At 42.0% G+C, this 23,096-nt stretch overlaps 1 protein-coding gene across 1 annotated transcript in view; it reads right to left on the bottom strand.

Annotated features, from left to right (window-relative positions):
• gabra3 (gamma-aminobutyric acid type A receptor subunit alpha3) overlaps nt 1-23,096 on the bottom strand; it is a 54,657-nt gene that overhangs the window by 9,480 nt on the left and 22,081 nt on the right. Inside the window, exons 3-7 of the mRNA XM_053441457.1 lie at nt 22,919-22,986; nt 9,276-9,496; nt 5,619-5,701; nt 4,247-4,399; nt 147-299 (exon numbers count right to left, since the gene is read on the bottom strand). Coding sequence (XP_053297432.1) covers nt 147-299; nt 4,247-4,399; nt 5,619-5,701; nt 9,276-9,496; nt 22,919-22,986 — 678 coding nt within the window. The remainder of the gene's footprint in view (nt 1-146; nt 300-4,246; nt 4,400-5,618; nt 5,702-9,275; nt 9,497-22,918; nt 22,987-23,096) is intronic.

The following is a 23,096-nucleotide window of genomic DNA, read 5'->3' as shown; positions in this document are numbered from 1 at the left end:
CTCTCCACTTGTTTGGCATGATGCTGAATCATCATCAACTCTGCGCATGTTCTTCTGTTAAAGCTCCAACAACTGATCTCACATGTTCAATTAATCATTTAGTGCATTTTTTATAAATTGGATTAAAGACACAAGAAGGCACTCACCAAACACAGTGCGAGCAGGAACCGACTCTCTGTTCAACCAGAACGAGACCTGAGACAGTATGACAGTCATGATGCACGGCAGGTAGGTCTGAATCACAAAATAGCCAATTTTCCTTTTCAAATGGAAATATGTTGTCATCACTACATATTCTCCTGAGGGGGAGGAAAGAAACATGGAGAGAAACACACAGGGTCATGATTATTGATTCAGCCGTGCACAGCTGGGACATTACAAGCTGAAACATTCAAAACCATTAATGTGTGCGTTTGCATCATCAAAGTCTAGCTCATAGGTCTAGGTCCTTAAGATGAGCCATTTGACCACATGGAAACAGAAAATGTCGGAGAAAAGAATAATTCCAAGGTTGTTTTGATCGGCAATTTGTATAAAAGAGACATATATTCCTTCCATTTCACTTCAATTTCATCTAGGACGACTTGGAAAAGCATAAGAGAAGAATTGGAAAGGGTGGCCAAATTGAGTAAATGAATCTCTCATGGTAAAAAATGAAGTGAAGATGTCAAAAGGGCATATCCTCTCTATTCCTCACACACGGCACTACACAACAAACGAGAGGAAACCTTGAGCTGAAATTCAAAAGTTAACAGAAAAGGACACTGGAGGTATAGAAAATAATATATGTAAATACTGTTTCAACAAGATTGATCCTTTCAAAATGTAATATCACTAAATATCCCCATGGCCGGCAATACAAATGACCACAGAATGAGTTCTTTGTTTAGCTACAAAGGGGGCCCTGAAAAGTTTGCTGGCCTGACTCCAGCTGCCAGAGGAGCAGCATTGCTGGGAATCAACATTAACCGAAACTGAGGCATTGGATTCTTTAATCTACACCGACTCTGACCAGTGCTCAGCATCTTTGTCCTCATCTTTGTCTGTCAGCAGCTCCCGGGGAGCTGAAAGGACAGCAGCCAGACACCAGGCTGATTGATGGCAGAAAGCTACCGGACACAAATAGTTTTCAACCAGGCTGCATGAGGATTATACAGGAGGAAAACTGTGTGACCCTCAGAAGGATAAGTGGTGTAGATAATGGCTCGAAGGGCGCATCCATCCATGGAGGGGGGGGGAGGTGGTATATTTCAGGAGGGTTGCGGTAACAGCCGACATATGATGTAGTGTCTGTAATTATGAGCTGAGTCATAATCAGACTGTAGCAAGTAAATGGTAATATACATTAAATAATCTATGACCAGCTCATGTAAACACCACTATTGAAATAATTGTTGTAGAGGAGAGTCAATAGTCAGAACATGTGTCCATGTTAACATAGTCACTGACACCAGGATCCTAAAGCAGTCCTTACAGATACCATGTAATGATCTGGGACCTAAGTGGTTGGGAGGAAAAAATAGATTTGTGGTGCAGGGGATCTGGTGAGTCGAGTGCTTTCGCAGGGAAATATTTGATTAACTGGATCCTAGCTGTTGGTGACATGTCCGAGTGAGGGATGTCAAAAAAAGCTTTTAAAAACACTTTCCATGTGGAACAGCTATACAACCTTTTCAGAGCCACCCTTCAAGCCAACGTCAGACCCTAACTTTCAAAATATAGATTTTCAGTGGAGTGTTCTTTTTAAACCCCACACTCACATTTCCTATGGATTTCTTTGCTGCTGTTGTTAAAGAACCCTCCGCCTGCGTCACACTAGCCTCTCGATATAAAACATTTCCCTCTGCTCAGATGTTGTCGGTGATGGCAGTGAATGGACACAATCACAGTCCCCCCTAAGCACCAGCTCTCGTTGCCATGTCTGTAATCTGTGTTGCAAAGATATGAGAAAAACTGCCTTTCACTCCCTGAGGTGTTTTTTTTTTTTTTTTTATGAGCAGATTCTAACCAGAGCTGAACTCTCTCAAATCCAGCCAGTCCCTCGGCTTCCCTGCTCTCCATTAAGTTTAAATAAAAATCTGACATCCTCAAGCTGAACTTGTTTATGAAAGTGGTCAGGTCGACTCCATTGGATCTATTAGTCAGACTTCGGATGATCTTGTTCCTTCAAAAATTCCCTCAGAATTTGCCAGACGCAAGTTCAAACCAGCACACAAGATGTGCTCGAGGAAAGTTTTCCCCATGGAGTTACATGAGTTCTTTTATTTCAACAGCTTTCTGCCTCCTTGGAAAACAGGCACTGTGTCATCCAACAAAGCTTTTAGTCTCAGAACACAGTCAGACAGATCCGTGACTCTCTGCTCCCGAGCGCCACACGAGCAAACGGCTTCACAACAGAGGGTAAATCTTTCAAAATGAAAGTCGGTGTTGCTGTGTTGTAAGCGACGCACTCGTTCAGTAATTACCTGCTGCCCCGTTGCAGCAACCTTTTATCTTCAGCTGTGCTGTAATCAGTATTTCAGCACTTTATCCGTGTTACCTAAATCCTGTTATCTAAATGGATATTGGACATGTTTTATTGATGTTATTCCCCCGATAGATTTCTATCAAAATACCCTGGCTACCTAGCCTGGATGCCAGACGAACTTAGCCCCGCCCACAACATTTTGGTCGGGCAGTTCGGTCTGGAGTCGCTCCATTGGGAAAAAATTATGGGGCGTGTTTCAACTGACCAGGAAGTAAAATTCCTCTTCGCTCAATTGGATAGACCTACAACCAATCAGAGCAACGTAGTATGTGACGTATGCTAAGCAACGCATTGTGAGTTATTTACTAACCCGGGTTCACACCGGACGCTTCAGCGCAGCGCCAAGCCTTAAATAACAGCTGGCTCCCATCCACTCCCATGTTAAAACTTTGTGCCAGTCACACCGGAGGCTGAAGCACCGCGAGGCAGCCTTGGCGCAGCGTGGTGCTTCAGCCTCCGGTGTGACTGGCACAAGGCGTGCAGCGATCTACTGGATCAACGGGTGATATTATTAGCGCTGCCCGGCGGTTCAGCGTCGCTTCAGTGTCCGTTGTGAACAGCCAAGCGCCGGGGCGATAGGGATTAGCGCGGTGCTCTGGCGTCGCCTCAACGTTCTGTGTTCCTCTTTCAAAATGAATGCGCTGTCGATGTCTTCTAAAACAGACTCAATGGCAGCATCTACACATCTCAGCTCGCCAGCGGCAGGCATGTTTGTTGAAAACGAATTCAACCCGAGGGCACTGTGATGACGTGGTTGATTACGTTACCGTTGATCATCTGTCAATCATCGTATAAAGCCCGCCCTGACAATCTGATTGGCCCGGTCCGGCCATAATTTTTTCCCAATGGAGCGACTCCAGACCGAACTGCCCGACCAAATTGTTGTGGGCGGGGCTAAGTTCGTCTGGCATCCAGGCTACTGGCTACCTACATTTTCTTGTAAATGATCACTACTAATATGTATCATCAAAATATTTTATATTAATAATACATATTTCTCTATTTTATGTTGCAGGACTATTGCAGTGAATTTTTTTGTTTATACTATTTTAAGTTGCTACCCAGCAGTTACCTTGGTACTTCACGCCGCCATAAGCTTTAAGTCTATCAGTGGGGAAATGGATAAAAAGTGATGTGACTGTGTTTGTCAGATTAAATGGTTCCTCCACAACGTTGATGAGAAGAATCAAATGAATATGCAATCAAAAGTACGGGGAAGGATATTTGTCCTTTATCTCTGTGCTCATGAAGTCGACTCTGGGCTGTTTGCCCACAACAGAATGGAAATAAGGCTTTCACCTCTGGCACGCCTCTAGTACGTCTGTAAATATGCTGAATAGTTTTCCCAGAAAACTGATAACAGTCATCATTTTTCCGGATGGAGCCAGATAATGCAAGTTTAATGTAAAATGGCAGAAAGTGAAGAAAAGTGCAGATTTTAACTTTATGAACACAGACAGAAGAGTGCCAATAAAGAGTGAGGTCTTTATGTGAACAGAAAGTAAAGGAGAAGTGATGATGCACTAACTTTGTTCACTAACCCCCCCCCCCATCATATTATAATTTGGTGTGTCCACTACAGCTGTCAAACTGCCATGAATACACCCGTACACTGCAGCCATAAAAGCTCAGTGTGGTGTTTTGTTTGTCCAAACGCACAACATCAGGTTGAATTTCAGGAAAAAGCTGTGTACTACTGTTTGAGCTGAAGGGGGTCACCTCTTCTACCTGTGCTGGAGCTGATGGTCTCTTTGCCAATAACGTGTCCCAGCAGGTCATACTGGTTCAACCTTGAGCCGTCCTCGGCCACAGAAACAGACCTCTCGTCTCCCTGAGTCCAAAGGTAGATCACCTCATTGTTCGTGTAAGCGTCTGAGCAAAAAAAATAAACAGATGGTTACATGGATAAGGGATGAACATGGGAGGCAACTTTATCTTTTCTGTCCACATTGTAGAACACATCAACAATTGCTGGGGTTAAAAATGTTGCCGTAGAACAGTCATCTTCAGAAAATCTTCTGGTCTATACAGTAGTGAGAGTGATTGTTTGGTGATCTATAGTCTCAGTCAATTATATTATATAGACTAAGACTTATATAACACAGAGTCCAATACTTTGTGATTGGACTATAGGATATAACAATACATTTTGTGTAACGACATGGAAAAACACATTGTTTCATATTATGCTCTAACCTTTATTACGTTGTGCAACAGAAAACTCTTAATGTTGTGTTGTGTTTATTTTGCATAATTTTTTGTCATTTGAACAGCGCTTCGTGTTCTTCAGCACAACATGGACGCCGGACAGTTTGCATAAAGGCAGCACTATGGCATTTGTCTAGTCTCGCAGGACTGGAGTGTTCAAAGTGGCCAATCAGAGGAGGGAAGCATCAGCCACTGTCCTAAAGTTGCTAGCATGCTTGTAGAGCCTTTTTGAGAACCAAGATGTACTGAACAAACTGAAGTTCAAGAAGCTTCTTAATTATATAAATAAAACGGTTCAATGAGGCCGTTTCGAGTGGAATATGAATGTCGGGGCTTGCGGACACATAGATGACACCACACCAGCAGTATGGAGGCAAGTTGTGTTTTGTCTGTTTAATTACAACTAAAGAAGCGACCACTAGTTATTTCAATTGTATTGGATTCTGCTCTAACACTGTTTACCCCTGATACTCCAAAAGTGTTTAGTGGACTCAAACTATTATCCCCCGCCTCCATCGGCACAGGGGTGAGGAGATAATGAAGACTTTTTCATATCTAGGTGAACAATCCCTTTAAAAAATACAGTATATAGCACCGCTCATACACTTTGGCTGCAGTGAGTCCTTATGCTAGAAATATAAATCTGTACTGAAAAGCCTGAACATATTTTAGTGTGATAAATCCATACCCTTGTTTTTATCGAGGGAGCGCTCGCTCTAAGCTGACGGTTGACTAATTTTGCTGCGTTGCTACAAGAACCACTTCTCGGGATGACAGCTATCCCCTTCTCTCATATTCCTCAGTGAGTGCGGTTGGAAGCTTTTCCTGAACAGAAAAGATGCCCCCCCCCGCCCTGGTCCTGCAGCAATGTGGACGGACTTACAACTTCCAAACTTCAGAGGACAGGCGTGTGCATCCATCGGGAAATCCTCCAGGTGCATGGGGCACTCGGCATGAATGGTCAACCTGAGGGGACAAGGGGAGAATCAATATTTCAGTGGTGATGCCGCGGTGTCAGCATTATCAGAGGTGATACGACTGTATTTCATCATGTGCCAAGAAACTGACACTAGCAAAATCTAAATGTGGGATGCATACATGACACAATGCCCACTTCAGTCATTTAAAAGCCAAGGTATGTACAGTTTGTTTGAAAAAAACATACAAAAAAACTGGAGGGCTGCACTCAAACACACAATGTCAAGAGAGCACTGGAGTTTATATTATTTGGTCCCATAGCCGAGCCGCAAAATGCACTCTAAGTAAACAGAGAAATTCGGCATATTATGCCACTCATACATATTTAATCAACGTGAGGATTAAATTTGCTAAGTTCAAACAAAACCGCAGCCCATAAAAACACCCTACGGTGGACTGGGTCGCTTATGAATGGACCACAAACAGGGTTATTGTAACTCAGTTAAAACATTTATAGACCAGGCATCAATCCAGAGCTGCGTTATTTGAGCAACTGGGAGTAGAGCCGGATATTAAAGTAGGTAAATGGAGTTGCTTTATGAGGAATCTAAATTTTATAAACTTACTGGATAAAGTGATTTAATGAGTAGATTTAACTTGTCTTATCATTGTGAACGCTATTTCATGCTGTAATATTAAAACTATCAACATCACAGACCAGTGTACAGTTTCTCATTAGCTCCTCGTGTTGCAACAACCCTGTGAGCCCATTGCTTCCCCCCCCCCCCCCCTTGACTGCTCTCCGGTGCTGCCTCATTACCGATAAGTGTCTCAGCAACTACGCAAATTAACATGTTACAAAATAAATCACACGTGAGCAACGCACCGCTGCATATCATACAACACTTAAACTGACATCTAATAGACCCAATTCATCTCGTCCCTAAACTGTGCCACGTGTGGATCAGACAGCACTAAGAGAGTTGTTTGGATCAAAGATGACTAAGCAGACTGTCTGCGTTATGACTAAAAATATTAAGAGAAAAAAATATGCTAATATAGCAATTTCTCATATCTGGAAATGTCTTTCACATAAGAAGAACACAGCAGGAGATGGACTAAGTCAGAGGCGTTCACAACCACAGGGAAATATGTGGAATGATAATACTGTGTCAACACATATCACGATGGATCCTACTTTTTCTTTAAAAATCTCCTTCAACACTATGAAATGGATTTTGTCAAATTTGGCTGAGTGGTTGTAAACAAATACATTCTTGCTAAAAGTTTGACCTAAAAATATACACCACGGTCTTCTTTGAGTATTTTACATTATTCACAAATTGATATTCTCTCTCATTCATTCCGGCACAGGACAGCAGCAGCAGTAGCAGCAGCACCGGCAGACAATACCATCTCCCTCAATCCAAAGATAATGATGCAATCCTGCAGAGCGGAGGCCCTCACTGCATCCGTCAGTGCAGATGCTGTCGACGTGCTGATTAAATGGATTTAAGCAGCTGTTTATTAAGAAGAGCCGGTCAACACAGGGTACTGTGGTGATGTACTCCACTCTAGACATCCTATTAAAACAAATGGATTTCTATCCCATTCTAAAGCCTGATACATGTGAAGTGTGCAGAGTAAAGCCCACGTTATCAATCTCTTCTCTGCAGACCTGCTTTAACAATACATATATTTTGTAGGATACATTTGAAAAAAGCAACAGTCTAAATTAATCATTTGCAGCATTTAACGCCATGAATAAACCACAGTGTCAGTGCAACACAAAAGATAGTGACTCCAGAAATGGGTATGGTAGCTTGAAATCATAAAAAAAAAAAAATAATAATAATAATGTTGCCTCACACTGGATAAATAAAGACCAATGAGCTGGTTCCAAAATGTCTGACGGTGGTTTATCTTACTCTGTGTCCTCACACAATCTCTTTATCATCTCACCAGACATTTACTTGGTGACGCAAACACATCTGTCCTTGCGATACTCCATTAGTGCGCAAATGTCATCCTTGGCCTTGGCAGGACTGCACCACCACATCCAATCCACTCATGTGGAGCCACGATGTGAAACTCTCCCTATTTCACTTTCACCCTCGGAAATCAATACTGACCATTTGGATGACCGTAACATTTCTTTTCTTCCATTTCCTGACGCAAAGCAAAGCTCACAGGGAACGCCGACTGACTGACAGATGCACTGATTAGATGAGTTGAAACCAATGAATTATTTTTGCTCCAGTCATGTAGATAATAGCATTCGCCGGCTCTGACTGTCTCGGCAGCTATTTAGAGTCCACTTTAGGCACGACAGAGACACAGCGGCAACTCTTTGATCAAATGATTATTATTTTCTGAGCTTGTCTGTGAAACACATGTGGCCCAGACTGGCGGCTCAGTCTGACACTCGGACCGAGGAAATGAATCAAGGAGCTGCTGCAGTTTTAATCCCTCCGGCACCGAGGCTTCGAGGTTGACATATGAGCTGTTCAAGTGAAAGGTCTAAACAACCTGCGAGATGAATTGTTATGAAATTGATATTCATGCTCTGCTCAGGATGAATTGTAATAAGTTGGGTGATCCCTTCACCTTTCCACATGGCACCATCATCAGTTAAAAATTGCAATTTGTCCAATACCTCAGTGACATTCATATCAGAGGTAAACATCACAAACCCCTTTTTTTCCGATTTGAATCATTTAGTTTGTTTCAGTTCAGAAGTTCATTTATTAATTGCCTTTGCCGGTAAAGTTTTTCTTTTCTAAGTTGATCAATCCTGGATCTGCTTTCATTAGAATGTTACATCTGGTGCTGGTTCTGTCTCTTACTTCAGTTTGCTGCTTGCTCAAGCTGTTATGTTCAGCTCAGCAGAAAACTAGGTCTTTACAAGCAAAGTATTTTATGTTAATGTGTCAGCGAGCAGCTGTTTTTAGCAGAGCAGTTTTACTGTGGTGTCGTACTGGACTGGATCATCGGTGCCTTCAGTCACCAGTGAGGGGAGTTACACATTACACCGACTGTAAACTTCATGATGGCATGATGTTTTTGCATTTTTTCATTTAGCTGACAGCACGTCTGTGACCAACGCCCAAACCCAGGTCCACATCCTGTCATCATCACCTATACTTGACATTGATTGGTTTGTAGACAGGTGTGCATTAGACATCGGTGTGTTGTCAATTTACTCCTTGTATTAAATTCTTTCCATTTGAACTGGTTTGTTAATGTTGTTGCTACTGTAGAATCATTATTGTGTTTCTACCAGCAAAATGAACGTCCTCAACATTGACATAAGCAATCCGCCGAGAGGTTCAGCTTCTTTCTCTTCTCATTTTGTTTAATATTGTCTTAACTTCCTGCACTTGGTTCATACTATCATTTAACATGTTTTCATACAGCAAATTCTGTTTTAGCTGAGCCAAGACCAAATTGTTTGACTAAGTGTTGTCCGCGGTTCATGGCACCTTTTAAATCTGTTATGTGGTGTGAAAGCACCTTGAGTACAGCCTCATTGAGATGCATGCAGAGCCATAGAGTCTTAGTCTTGTCACGTAACCTCTTCAACAGGGAAGTGGCCCTGCTGCCAGTGTGAATGAAGGCTCACCTCATCGTGTAGAGAAGCGTGCCGTTGTCAACCAGTCGTAGCAGTTTGTTGGGAGTCGTCATGTTGTGGGCCACAGATTTCTTTCCATTGTGAAAGAAGGTATCAGGAGTCCAGATCTTACTGGCCAGGAGGTTGTTGAGGGGTAACACCTGCATGGGCCCATCGAACTTAAGCCTCTCGTCCCGCCAACTCTGACGGAAGAAGACATCGATGGTGTACTCCTGAGGGAAGAGAGGCCCAGGGATTATTTGGCAACATGACAGTTTGGTGAGATGGGATCTAGTACTGGTTGCGTGGAGGTGATAAATCCATTTAAGTCTTGAGGATTTCCACAGCAGACACTAAAGCATAGTTTTAATGAATTATGGTAATGAAACCTCATGGACACAGGAACACTTTTTGAAATTGACCAATCATGTTTCAATAAGTCAACATTTTAGTAGTGACGAGTTCATTGAATACATAACTCTTTGTAAAACTCTTATAGGCTGCAAGTGCTATGGACAGTTAAATAAATACCCAGCATATACAACATACTGTCTTCATTGACAGATTGGCATTTTTTCGATCATTTTGGTCCATGGGCCACAAATTATTAAACCATCTATTCATATTCTATCGATGGACTAATCATTTCGCAATACAGCTCCTTCACAGATAGGCTTATTTTAAAATTGGGTTGATCCTAAACTGACAAACTTTGTACAATATTCTTGTACAAACCAAATATAATCGAAATCCAAACTAAGGAAACTCCAACTCCTCATCTTTGATATTCACAAAGTAAACGAGTGACCAGAAAACATGCACGATTTGTGGCAATTGTGAAACTGTCACCATTTAACATACAAGATACACACGTGTGCGATCCTTTACAGTCTGTCAACCGCTAACCGTTCTAACATGAAATTACATGCAAGCACACCGCTACCCGTACAATCATCTGGAGAGAACGTTGTGTCTTTTAAAGTCATGTACTCTTGTGTCATGTGATTACTCCTCTGTTAACATGGTGTTCCTTTCGATGTTCCAACTGTTCAAACGACACAAATGAGCTCCGGTGCAAAATCTTTGCAATACATCTGTTTCATGCTAAATTAATACGCAGCAAAGCAAAGTCTTTCTGTATTGTCATCGACACATGAAAAAGTTAATAAAAACGAATGCAGGAAGAAGCCAGTCAAAAGGAATTTGTTTCACATTCCTCTTTCAGTAGGAGTCGGTGTCCTAGCAACAGCCTTTCCCTGGTCTGCCTGGTACAGCAGCGATGCCGACTGAGTGCAGCTGCCTGAACAGAGTCGGATGGATGGAAGCTCTCTGTATCTCCCGCAACAGTACACATTATCAGTGATCAATAAAAACACAGCATATGTGTTTTCCCTCTGATTGTCTTTGTGCGTCCCGCTCGCACCGCGGACGAGCTCACGAGCTGCGGTTGCTCGCCGGTCGACTGTAACTGGTTCCAAGAGGGGGGGGAAAAATGGATCCAGTTATTTCTCAGCTGCTTTAACAACAGGAGGCCATCACCCTCAGCAGGAGAGGTGCATGGCTCCCACTCAGCACAAATCAACAGTGCTCCTCTAAACTGCACATGCTGGGCTCCTGTTAATTGATGTGATTGACCTCCTGATGGAGTGCACACTGACAGGACCATCAAATGATCGCGCCGCATCTGCCTTCACCGCAGTGCTCTTCATAAAGCCCACGGAGAGTCTCACACACATAAAGGTGTGATAAACACGCCGCTCTCTCTGCCAAGGTCCAAATAATTTAAGAAACAAAGCTACTTCAACGATTATTTTATCATATTTAGTTTATCAGACACACGCGCTATATTGTGATCTATTGTTCAGTGTCCTCTGTGTCTTGTTCCTGAACTTTCAGGCAGCACTCCAAGAAAGTTGGTTCCCTCCTGGCACAGAAAGGCCATGTAAATCCCCATCGCCACAGTTATTCTCATGTTAGGCACTTTATCTCCCTCCAGTTCTTTTCTGTGTGAGTGGCCAAATCACATCCCATTCAGTGTAAAACATCCAGTGATGAATACAGAGACAACAGTGTGCTGGGCCCAGCTGGGCCGTGCAATCATTTGTTTTCCTTCTGAACAGAAATCCCCTGTAAACACTGGGAATTAATTTGAATTGAAAGACAGGGATGTGGAAGAGGCATTGTCGATTTCCATGTCAGGCAAAATGGCACAATCACATCCAATGCCAGCTCGTGTTCCTCCAGGGACAGAGTGATTGATTTCTCCTTGACAGAGTGGAACTTCGGCCCAAAACTAGATTTCAGATTTCCTTTTATGGCCGCGAGGATCACGGATGGATTTACTGTATAGCAAGCAACTGTAATTTTAAATGACATTTTAAAACACATTTATGGCACCTGGTTGGCAGGGTTACAAACAGATTTATGAATACACAAACAGATCCCCTTTATATGCCTATATGCTATATGTTTTTGGCAGCGTGCCTTTATTGGAAAGCAGAGGATGGAGGGGAGAGAGAAAAAGGGGGATGACATGCCATAGCTGTCCCTGGATGGAGTGAAAGTGGGACATTGCAGATAAGTTTTATGTGTCTGCGAGTACTGGGTCACCGAGGCACTTATAAATAAAGTTTCAACAACTCTACAACTGTACAACATTTATATTTAACCAGAATCCATTAATTAACTATTTATATTTATGTTCCTAGAATTAACCAATGATGTAAACATAACTTTAAAAAAGGGAAGAATGACCATCGTTAGTTTCCAGAGCCCCAGTTCATCATTATGTCTGCTAAGGAGGTTTTGTATTCACCCCTATCTGATTGTTGTTGGTTCAATTTTTAGCAGGATTATGCAAAAAAGGACTCGACCAAGAACTTTTATAACTTTGGTGTGGATCCAAATCAGGGTGGATTTCTCAGATAATATTTCATAGACCTTGATGTTAGTATATCCGGCAAGTTTGTGACATTCATGAGTTTGTGCAATTTGGTGCAGATCCAAATAAACATCTGGATCTACGGAATTTTCAGTGCGGTTTCATTCTGAGACTGTTGGGCAATGGCGGAGGTACACGGTCTACTGTTTGCCATTCTGGTTTTCCAACACCTTGTTGTGTCCAGACAACAGTCTCAAAGCAAAGCCTGGCTGGTGACAGTGATATAAAACTGAGTTAAGCAGCCGATCCGTGGTTGAAAAGCCAGGACAAGCAAATGTTTCGCTTTTCCCTGCTTGATAAATGACTTTCAAGCGGCCGAAATCAATGATTTTAGATTAACAACTGATCAAAAGAAAGTGTGTGTTGCGAAAGGGGTCAGCCCCACTGAGAATTATCCCCTGACTCTGCAGCTTGTACGGCTACAAAGCTCTGATAAACCTTCCGTAAGCTACCTGCCAGAGTTAACACACATAGCTGTTGAACATCGTGCAGCGTTTAGAGGCTTAAGAGGCAGATATCTATTTCATGAAGAAGGATTTGTTTATACATCAAACTTTCATCTATTCATATTCTATCGATGGATTAATCATTTTGCAATACAGGTCCTTCACAGATGGGCTTATTTAAAAATTGGGTTGATCCTAAACTGACTGTAGCCCTTTCAAATCTAAAATCAATCTTCTCCTTTAAGGTTATTTCGTTTTTTTGCATCCATTGACTACAGCGAGAAGCAGGAAACACAGAGATGGAAACATATGACAAAAGACCAACAAAGGTATAGAACACTTCAAGCACTTGGCTGCCAGACGCTCTGAAACAATGACTTTTCATGATTTTGATGGTGCTGTCTCTTTTGCTCTCTGCCGACCCACTCGCAGCAGGCCTACACACACACTGTAAACTTCAAAGTGCAAACACTAGGCTTTCATGTATGTCGGCCTCCACTGCATCGCAGATGGAGAGGTTTAAATCGGTCAAATCAGGTTAAATCTAATAGAGTCCAATTAGATGTTGTGGAAAAATAGCTGAAAAACAGACAACTAATTAGTACAATATTCTTGCACAGTTTAGGATTCTCATTAACCTGGTCATTCTTTTGATGCAGCGCCAGTAGTTATTTGTTTGTACGGATATGTTTTACAGTCCCGGTCTTTTATGCCATATAACTAAATGGGTCTACAACATGTTCAAGTCAGGGGTTAAGTACTGAACACAGTAAATAAGGAAGCATAGCTTTGCTGAAAAGGAAACCGATAAGAGTGGGGGATACAAAACGAGCGGGAGAAGAGGCAAGTCAGGAACACAAAGAGCATTGCAGGGAACCAGCTAACAGCAGGGCTGCAGCGCTGAGAGAATGGTGTGAAGGAAATGAGGAAACAGAGCGTCTGATAAATGGGCAGTTGAGGTAGGATGTACAGTAGACTTGGGTAAATGAGCCTTGACGTTAAAAAATGACAACGTCTGCTTCTATGATAATGGCAGGAAGGGTGTGTCTAATAGCTGATAAAATATGGATGCAGCCTTTTATCTTAAATTAATGAGTTCATTAAATCCTAAACATTTAGTTAGTCCATCACATTTTAGTTATAATTTGGTTTTACGTAACAGATCTGGTCATCTATGCAGATTTGACTCTTTATCTGGGTAATCTCGCAACCAATTAAATGTTCCTTAATGTAATATGTTACATAAAGAACAACTGGATATCTCTGCAGCGGCAGGGACCCAAACAAGTGGCTAATTTCCGGAAATTGATATTTCCCTGAGAGAAACTTGTTCTCCAATGTTGTTGACATACGCATTTTTGTTTATCTACATTAGCTGACTGGTTTGACAGGTTTGATTTAGTGCCCCTGCCCTGACGAAATATTACACTGTGTGAGCGGGCTCTTTCCCCAATTGATTGAGAGAAAAAAAAATACATTTGATATATGTCACGAAGACTGTTTTTTGACAGCAACCAGAGATAGCATTGCGATTAGCCGGCATGGTAATGAGACAGACCACTTCCTGGCGCCAGCGTATCAATTTGACCTGGCTCCGGCGAACTTCACACTCTGGGCATTGGAAGGATTCCTCCGAGATTTGATTAATGTCTTAATTACTGGTCCGTTCTTGCTCTCCTGTTGTCAATTATTCTTCCTCGCTTCGCATCTTGTGTGCCATCCACCTTCCCCAGCTGGAGGTGTAACCTGTGCGGGACTTTCAATGAGCTGTGAATCCCACACCAACTCCAATTATCTTCGGTGTTTTCCGGCCTCTGCAGCTCCGAGGCATAAACAGGCTTTTGCAGTTAATTGTGTTCCACTTCAGACACTAACATTTTGTTCCACAGATGTAATCAGCCCTGGAATTAAATGGTAGCAAACAAATTAAGAATGTGTCGCAGTGAATGTGTTTATGCAATAACAAAAGCAGTGCAATATTGAGCTATGCTGAACTTTTCCCCAAAACAAAAACTCAAGTGGTTTCACATTCAAGAGGGAAATGACAGAGACATTCTGTAATAGTTGTGTTTAAATGTATAATAGGCTTGCCGCAGTAGTTTGTTACCGGTGTTACAGGCACATAGCTGCCCACACCGTCTTTCATGTATGTGTATTAGTGGTGGCGCATTCATCAAATAAAATCTTTGCAGAAAAAATATGAATCATCAATACTTAGTCTGTAAAGATGCACGACATGACAGCTCTTCAAAAGGGAAGCCAGATAGCTGGCCGCAGTGTGGGACTTTAACCCCACCTCCTTAATCTTAACAGATGGGACATGGACCAAACTAAACCAAAGAGCCAAAGTACCTGCCAAATACATGACAGTTTTTGTAATTTTAGGTAGTTTTTATCACACTGATGTATGTTCAAGGGTTTATTTTTTCCAGTAGTTTGGTTTTATTGTTCCAGTTATTTGATACCATAAATCACCGCTGTCCAGACTCTGGCTCTAAATGACAAGCACAAAATTGGCTTCATTTATGTGCAGTGGCAAGTGTGGTTGTAGCAGAATCTTCATGTACACAGTATAAAGTTGATGATCACGTGACAAGAACAAAAGTAACCAACAAGACAATTTGTTGTGAAAGACAAAAATGCCTGTTTAATAATATTTCAGATTTGATCTGAATGCCAAAAGGGAACCTGATCACAGTAATTTGCCAAATCTGTGGCATCATCTCAAATCAACACACACCTTCAAGGGCACCAGGAGAGTGCCTCCTGACAACATGCTATTTCAGTGGAAACTGCTTGTAGTGATCACGTTTTTTCCGGGGCCAAATTGATCACTGTCAGCTGTTGATTACTTCAAAGAAAACGTGTAGATTCTGTTTGATAGTCCGGGAACTTGAGGGAAATTTAACAATGCTTAAACACACACACACACACACACACACACACACACACACACACACACACACACACACACAAAGTGACTCCGCTGCTCACTTCTCTCTCGCTGACACTCAGACACATACACAAACACTGTCATCGGACACATGTGTAAACTCAGACTGGCTGACTGGTTGGCAGAGCTCAGCGTGAATGATAGAGACAGAGAGCGTCAAAGATCCAAGACAGGACTCTGAAAATGTTGAGTTCCTATACAGGCGTTGTCACGAGGGTACGCAATCCATATTTCCACCAAATGCTGTGTTCTTGTTATACACCAAAGTTGTGGAGAGGTGATTTCTTTTGTGTGCGTCACAAATAAGTCTTTACATTAATGTTCTGGAGAATGGTCATTAAGAGAACATTTGAATTTTGTGCAATTAAAAATAAGTCATAAATTCAAAAATAAGACAAACTAAATAAACATATTTAGCTAATTATCCTGTATAGCGTTTGACACAACAGACTCAACAACTACTAACCTCTTTTTTTACCACCTATGCGAGAACAATTTGGTGATGGTCTAAGAAAAAGAAGCAGAAAAGTTCAGTTGAGTGGTCAAAACAAACCCTGGACTCAGATATTTCAAGAGGCTTTTTTTCCAATAGCACAGCATAAGGCAAAGAATCCTGAAGACATGACCTGAATTGACAATGTCATCTTGGGTGTGACTGCAGTGGGGTCATTTTTTCTCAATGCTCAGAAAATGAACATGTAAATCTAGGTGTAATACAATAGCTTACTCTTATTGCTGAAAAACAACATGCTTGATTCATCAATGATTGCAGGGTACTAAAGTCTTTAAAGGTCCTTTTACCTGTGGCTGGCATTTTCACAAAAACTATGGTGTCATAAGACTGTATGTGCTCAGTTTTCAAGTTCCTCCTGACCAGCATATGAATCATATTGTAACAGTGGGGAACATCATGACCTGTATGGTGGGAGGAAACAGTTAAGCCCTATTTTAAGATTGCAGGTTTTTTTTGTGCTGGAATTCTAATACTTATTTAAAATTCAGTGTGTTCTCATGAAAAGGGGCTTAATTGGGTTTGCATGTCTTTGAACGAGGACAATGTGATTGATGCAGAATCCAGGAGTTCACCTTTAAATTTTAGCAGCATAAACCTCCATCTGTTATTTCCAGAAGACCTTGAACCGCTCCGGCATTTTTTAAATTTGGACTTGAATTTTAGGCAAACGGCTGTGTGCTGAATATCTCAAATATTCCAGAAATGTTTATCCCCAGAGATCGTGCATCCCTTGCTGATATCAAGCTGTCACTGAAATTGTCAAAGCAAACTTCGGCACAGTACCAGTGACAGCCTAAACCGCTTCCAGTTCCTCAGAACAGACCTGTCAAACCTGGAGACAGGTAGATGTGCCATGATGCCGCACACATGTGAGAGAGGGTACAACATAGACTCTCTGACAGGGAGGGAGGCAAATGGAAACAAAAGACTAAGAACAATCAACGTGACAATGTGAGAAGAGGGAGGTTTGAGGTAGAGATACACACCCACCTGTACTTACCAGAGATCAGCATCAAGATAGCAACCCACATTCTGCATCTCGGTGTGACTCACTGCAGGAATCTGCCTCGGTCAGACACAACTCGGAAGAGGGTTAGCTTTGTTATTGGCCTAATATTCCAGTTTCACTCCAATTATACAGTTAGCTTCCCTCCCGTTGTTATAGTGGTGCACTAACGGCAGATGTGGCGTATTGGGGTCTGAGTGAAGGCTGAACAACTGACCCTCAGGCTGAGTGAGAAGCGGTCATTTCTGGGACACTTGATGCTGCAGAGATGGGTAATTGGACCACTGGCTGTACGCAACATAAACTATGAGCTGCCTGGGGAATAGAGTGTGCTCTGTCTAGAAAGATTTCATTTGTAACAGTTTCTTCAAGCATTTTATTGCTCCCCATTTCAGCCGGGCTTGTAAAATGACTTTAGAAATGGCAATGCCAGTCAGTCAGCACTTTGCTCCACACTTAAACTGAAACTGAATTGAAGTGATTGCCATGTTTGGTGCAACCATTCATTGTCCCAGAGGAGGCTCCTAATAACTGGTAATTTTGTGTCTAGTGCCACCAACAAGAGAACATGTTCACTTATCCAGTGTCTGTGCAACCACAAGATGATTTGGTACTTTCCTGGTGCCCAGAGAGTGTATCTTACTGATCGTTGTGTTTCCCTGCCTTGTCCTCACTTTACTTCTTGAGTATGACATTTGCAGTTATAAAGTCCCAGTAATGACTGGTTGGACTGCCATGAAATATGGCAAGTTGATGTCCCACTCAGAAAACATTGTAGTCAACAAAAAGTATTGAAAAATGGAGCCTCTGCCTAATTTTTTTTTTCTAGTTACCAATAAAAACCAAAATGGTCGATATCAGGTTGCTCGCATTGTCTCTATGATCGAGTTTGCACGTGGATGTTGGCTTTCACACAGAACCACTGCAGCTTGAGGCTTTTTTGACTCAATTTCTGAGATGCATGACTCATGTTTTAGTCAGACCAAATTCCAGCTTTGTTTTGTAGTGCACAGGGGTGAACCAGGAGCTATCATGTCAGAAATGGTGGTCTGCCATTGCCAGCTTCTTGCCAAATTGACACACTGTGCTTGTGCACATTGAAAAAACTCAGTAAATGGTGAAACCAGAACACAATGTGTCCTATAGACAAAAACCATAGAAGCTAGGCTGGTCTGAGTGAAGGGCATGGCTGAACAATTGGACTCTACAATGTGAGAACATCATCACGAATCACGAATGTGGATTGAAATCTAACACATTTTCAAAAATTGCAGTGTCTGTCTAGTTGTAGCCTAAATCTTGTTTCAGGAACACAACTAAACCACACACATCAGATATAAAGATCAGTTATCAGAGAGAACAATCTAGAACCAATCCAAAAATCTGAAAATGATCTCAGCCTTTGGAATCACTGTGCCTCCTCTATCTCATACGTTACAGTTATGCTGATCACCAAGGTAAAGGTATCTTGTCTCATCCTTAAATATGTAAAACATAAGCCTTAAATACATTTCTCAATGTCTTTTTGCAGCTTCAAGGTAATTAATTTCAAGAATCTACAAGGAAAATATGTTTCTGACTTCACATACTTTCATTTTCTCATTTGATAGGTTTTCTGTTTCTGCCTGCGTGAGCGAGTGAGCCCACAGATATTGAACCAGCAGGGGGGATCTAGGGCTCAGTTTTCTGCATTGCATCCAAAGCAGGGGTATTTATAGGTGGTATTTTAGTTTGAGATGGAGCACCATCAAGTTAAAGCTTATTAAAGCGTTAATGAGGTCATTAAAGGAATCTAGACGAAAACAACTAGCTGTGACAAAAATAATGACACAGTAACAACATGATAACAAGGTTTAGACAAAGTTAACATAGTTTTTGTTATGTCCTTGGCAGGATACAGCTGATTTACCTCTCTTTATTTTAATGATTCCATAAATGCCCCAAATTAATCTGCTAAACTCTGGTGAATTGTCTCCAAAACAGGACTTTTCTTTGGTGAACACATCAAGGAAATATCATGAAAAGCTTCCCTCCACCTCTGAAACACCTCCAGGATTAGTTATTTCCTTTTCTTTTAACTGACCTAGAAAACTAGTCCATTCCTATGTTTCCCAGATCTGTTTACTGCAATGCTCTATACACCGCGGCTGTCCTGCTAGACATTCGAATAACACTCCAGACTCATTCTGAACCCACTAGCCTGGAAACCCGTGAACCACAAAACACGATCGCACGACCCTGACCTACTGCAGATTTGCCTTCATCGGCTCTGAGCACCAGCCCTGTAGACTGTCTTCAAAGCACAAATACGCTTTTAAAAAGTCATGGAAACCCCTCGCCCCTCAGTACATCACACAACTATCCATTCTATAAAACCTGGTCCAGCTCTCTGCCTGCCGAGTGCAACAGCCTTTTTTATTTACTCAACTCAAAAATAAAACTGAGCCACCCTCCCAGCTACTCCCTGACCTCCCTTTTGGAAATGGGCACAAATTTGTGGAATTCAGACCGTTCATTGTTCAAGTCCAGGGGTCAAGCCCCCGATGTGGCGTAATATCAACATTCTGTCATTATACTGTATCACTGTTGGTCTTGTCCCCTCATTTCCTCCTCCGCTTGAAGGGCCCCAAAGCTCCTAGCGTCGACCTGCAGTCCCAAAAAACAGCTCTGCAACTGAGCAACTCACTGCGGTGTACGGGAAATGAGTCGTGCATCTCCATAATTGTTCATCCGAATTACATGAATACATCTTCCCCAATTTTATAGTACACAAAGTGCGCACATTTGTGGACATCTGGTGAGAACTCTGTGCTGTGCCAACAACCATGTAGATAGAGTTGTAAACAGATACTGACAAAAGGAATTGACAAGTAAGACAAAGTAAAACGGTTTGTTATTCACACTACATATATTCGCATGTATCTACTAACGCCTCAAATGTCTCTGTCCTGAACACATATCTGACCAACCGTCCATCCTATCGACTTCGCACTGGGCACATCTGTATTTGTTCCCTGTGGGGGCGGGGCTGTGTGCTAGCAGTCAGTCTTCGGATCGAGTTGACCATGTCTTCTTCTACGTCCTCAGATAAACTTTACAGCAGTGGTCGGCATCTGGGTCAAACCGCGGGTCAAAATTGGCGTCACATCATCTTGACAATGACTCATTTTTAAGTAGGCTCCGGAGCATTAAAGCAAGCCAAGCAAACAAGCAAGGCTAGAACGGTCACTGCTCTAGTGTCCTACGAATTAAAAACCAATGGGTAATCTTTGCATGTACTAACAGAAGACTTACAGAAGCCTTAAATTTACAGAAGCACACGTACACTGCAGATAGAAAAAGAAATGCAGCGTAGCCCCAGGCCAGAAGGAGCCTCGCCTGGGTAATGATCAGCATAATCCTGATATCAAATCTAAAACTGCAATGAAAAAATGAAAAAGAAATCAATATGTTGATGCTATGTGTTCACATCTGGGAACTGATAAAACCTTGGCACCCACAATTCATACATTGATTACGAGATGAAGGTCTTAGCTCGAGTGTGTAACCACTATTTTGCCTTTGACAGAACACAGAAAACACTAACGCTGTGTCCACACTAGCTGTGGCCCTGTTTACAAAACAATACCACAAGTGGGTTTCTGTGGCCCGTGCAGCCGTCACATTCGCTACGGACTGTCCTCTGTGCTGTTGGCCACTGATTCATGATGTTGCCAAGTGGAGCATGTGAAGAGCATAAAAGATTGGGGCTCGAATTGAGCCCTGAGAGACCCCAAAGGTGATATCTGCCGAAAAAGATAAAGCACTGTCTATTGTGGTAAAGTAAAAGCGTGAACAGTCTCCCACAAAGCCAGCTCAGCATACTGTGGTCAGCACAGTGTATCTTTGCAACGGCAGGGGTGGTCTCAACAAGGCAGTAGTCGAGTCCAAACCCAGGATTTTTCTTTTTGAGTGTGGGGCAACGTCTGTTATGCAGCACGGAAAGATGAAAAAGGGGGATCTCTTTCAAGATGAGACAATTTAAGAAAATATGTTTTTTATAGGTATTGGTAAAAATATGTGAAAAGACCTGAATCTCTCAGTTCAGTGTATTTAATGTGCAATGGTAAGTTATTCAGCCAATGGCTGAAAAACCATATCATATTGCTCTAAAAACAACGCAACTGCTATTTCGGAGCAGCGAAGAAGAAGGGATTTCCGGGAAAAGGAAATAACAGTTTTATCCGGGTGAAACTAATATGCTTTTAAGATTAGGTACAGGATTGGTACATTTATTTGGTCACTTGCAAACGATCACCCCAGCATTTAAAAAAAAACTATACTGGGGTCATTTCCGATATCTGCATTGGAACATCTCTAGAACAAATGGCTCCAGCAATCGGCTTCATATCGCTGTTACAATACGGCATCACCGGAAAAAGGGAGTTCTTTTATGATCTACTGTTTTGGTCTTTACAGATGTCCATCCGATCTCTAGAGATCCTCACTTGCCAACTTATGCAAAGTTTGAGTCTGGCAGTCTTAGAGTAAGCTGCTCCAGAGACGTTGATGTGAAAACCCCCCTGGTGAGACCACAAAAACTCAACTCAGCTCTTCAACAAGCACTAATCTTCCTATGTCATACAGGCTGACGAGCGAGCTCCGAACCGAGCCGCAGAAAACCACCCAGTGCTCACGGCGGTCAATTAGAGCTGCACGATCAAGTCTGTCAAATGCTGCATAAGGTCCCAAGACTAACTGCAAACCATCCCCAGCATCTGCTGTTAAAAGGAGTCATCCAGCGCCTGTGATAGGATTTCTCCAATAAAGCCATTTACAATATGTCTCCTTGATTTGAAATGTAATTTCCTTAAATGGTTTTTGGCTTTTGTAAGAGACTAGTGTTTTAAATACTGTCTTTTCTGCTTTTAAAGGTCTTCAAACCGTAGATTTTTTGACACCAGCTGAGTAGTGACTTAACAAATGAAATGGTCATGCCCATCAGCTGCAATAGAATCATATCACAAGTTAATAATATTCTAATATATATAGTACTTCAGGTAGATCCTCAGGATGTATCGTTATTTGTGATGACATTTTCACACCTTCTCATCTTTAGTTCTCCATCAATAGTCGACTTGGTTTTCCAGCTGAAGGGCATGTGGTAAAGAAAAATGGGCCAGTAGCCAGAAAACTGTGTAAAAAATAAAATACAAAACCCACAAATTTGTCATGCAGGAAATGTGTAGGAGAAACATCGACCGGACAGTTAGAACACCACATGCAGAGAGCAGTGTACAGTGGGAACGTTGGTCTGAAATAGCTGTCGTCTGTCACACTGTGGCCACAGAGAAAACATGGAAAAACATGAGGTTGGTTGTCTGCTACACAATTCAGCCTTTTCCTGCCTGATGGAAGTGTTTGTTTTGAAAACAAGTTTTTATTTCACCTGAGATATACATATTTTGTGTTTTCATAACCATCTACACATAAATATCTATTCCTGATATATGCTGTAACTTTATATGTTCTCCTCTTAGAGTCATCTCATACAAATGTATCTGTTGATGCCTGAATATCTAAATAAATCCTCCAACTCAGAAGCGATGGTTGTTAACTCCCAGTGTGTGAAATCCTGACTGAAATGAAATTCTATTATTCTGCCGGGGAAATCTCTCGAGGTTGCCGAATCCAAAACGACAAAAGTGCTTTTGTCGAACTTAAGTAGAGCAGAATAAAGCCTAATAACCTGCTTAGATTTGATGACTCACGGTGCTGATTACAGCAGAGGCGCTGAGAGGAGAAAAATAACTCACCATGTCTGTGTCTGACACCGGCCCGAAACTCGTCACGTAGATATTTGTCCTCACTTCAGTCACACTCTCTGAGGAAAGAGACAACAAGGAACAGAACCCATCACAGTGTCGCCTGCACACGAAAAGCTTTGCTGCAGTCTTTGTAAAGCTGATCGTTTGGGTACATGAAGGAGACGTT

The sequence above is a fragment of the Pleuronectes platessa genome, chromosome 15 (assembly GCF_947347685.1).
Source record: "Pleuronectes platessa chromosome 15, fPlePla1.1, whole genome shotgun sequence".
Lineage (NCBI taxonomy): Eukaryota > Metazoa > Chordata > Actinopteri > Pleuronectiformes > Pleuronectidae > Pleuronectes > Pleuronectes platessa.
This window is presented reverse-complemented; position numbering and strand designations above follow the sequence as displayed.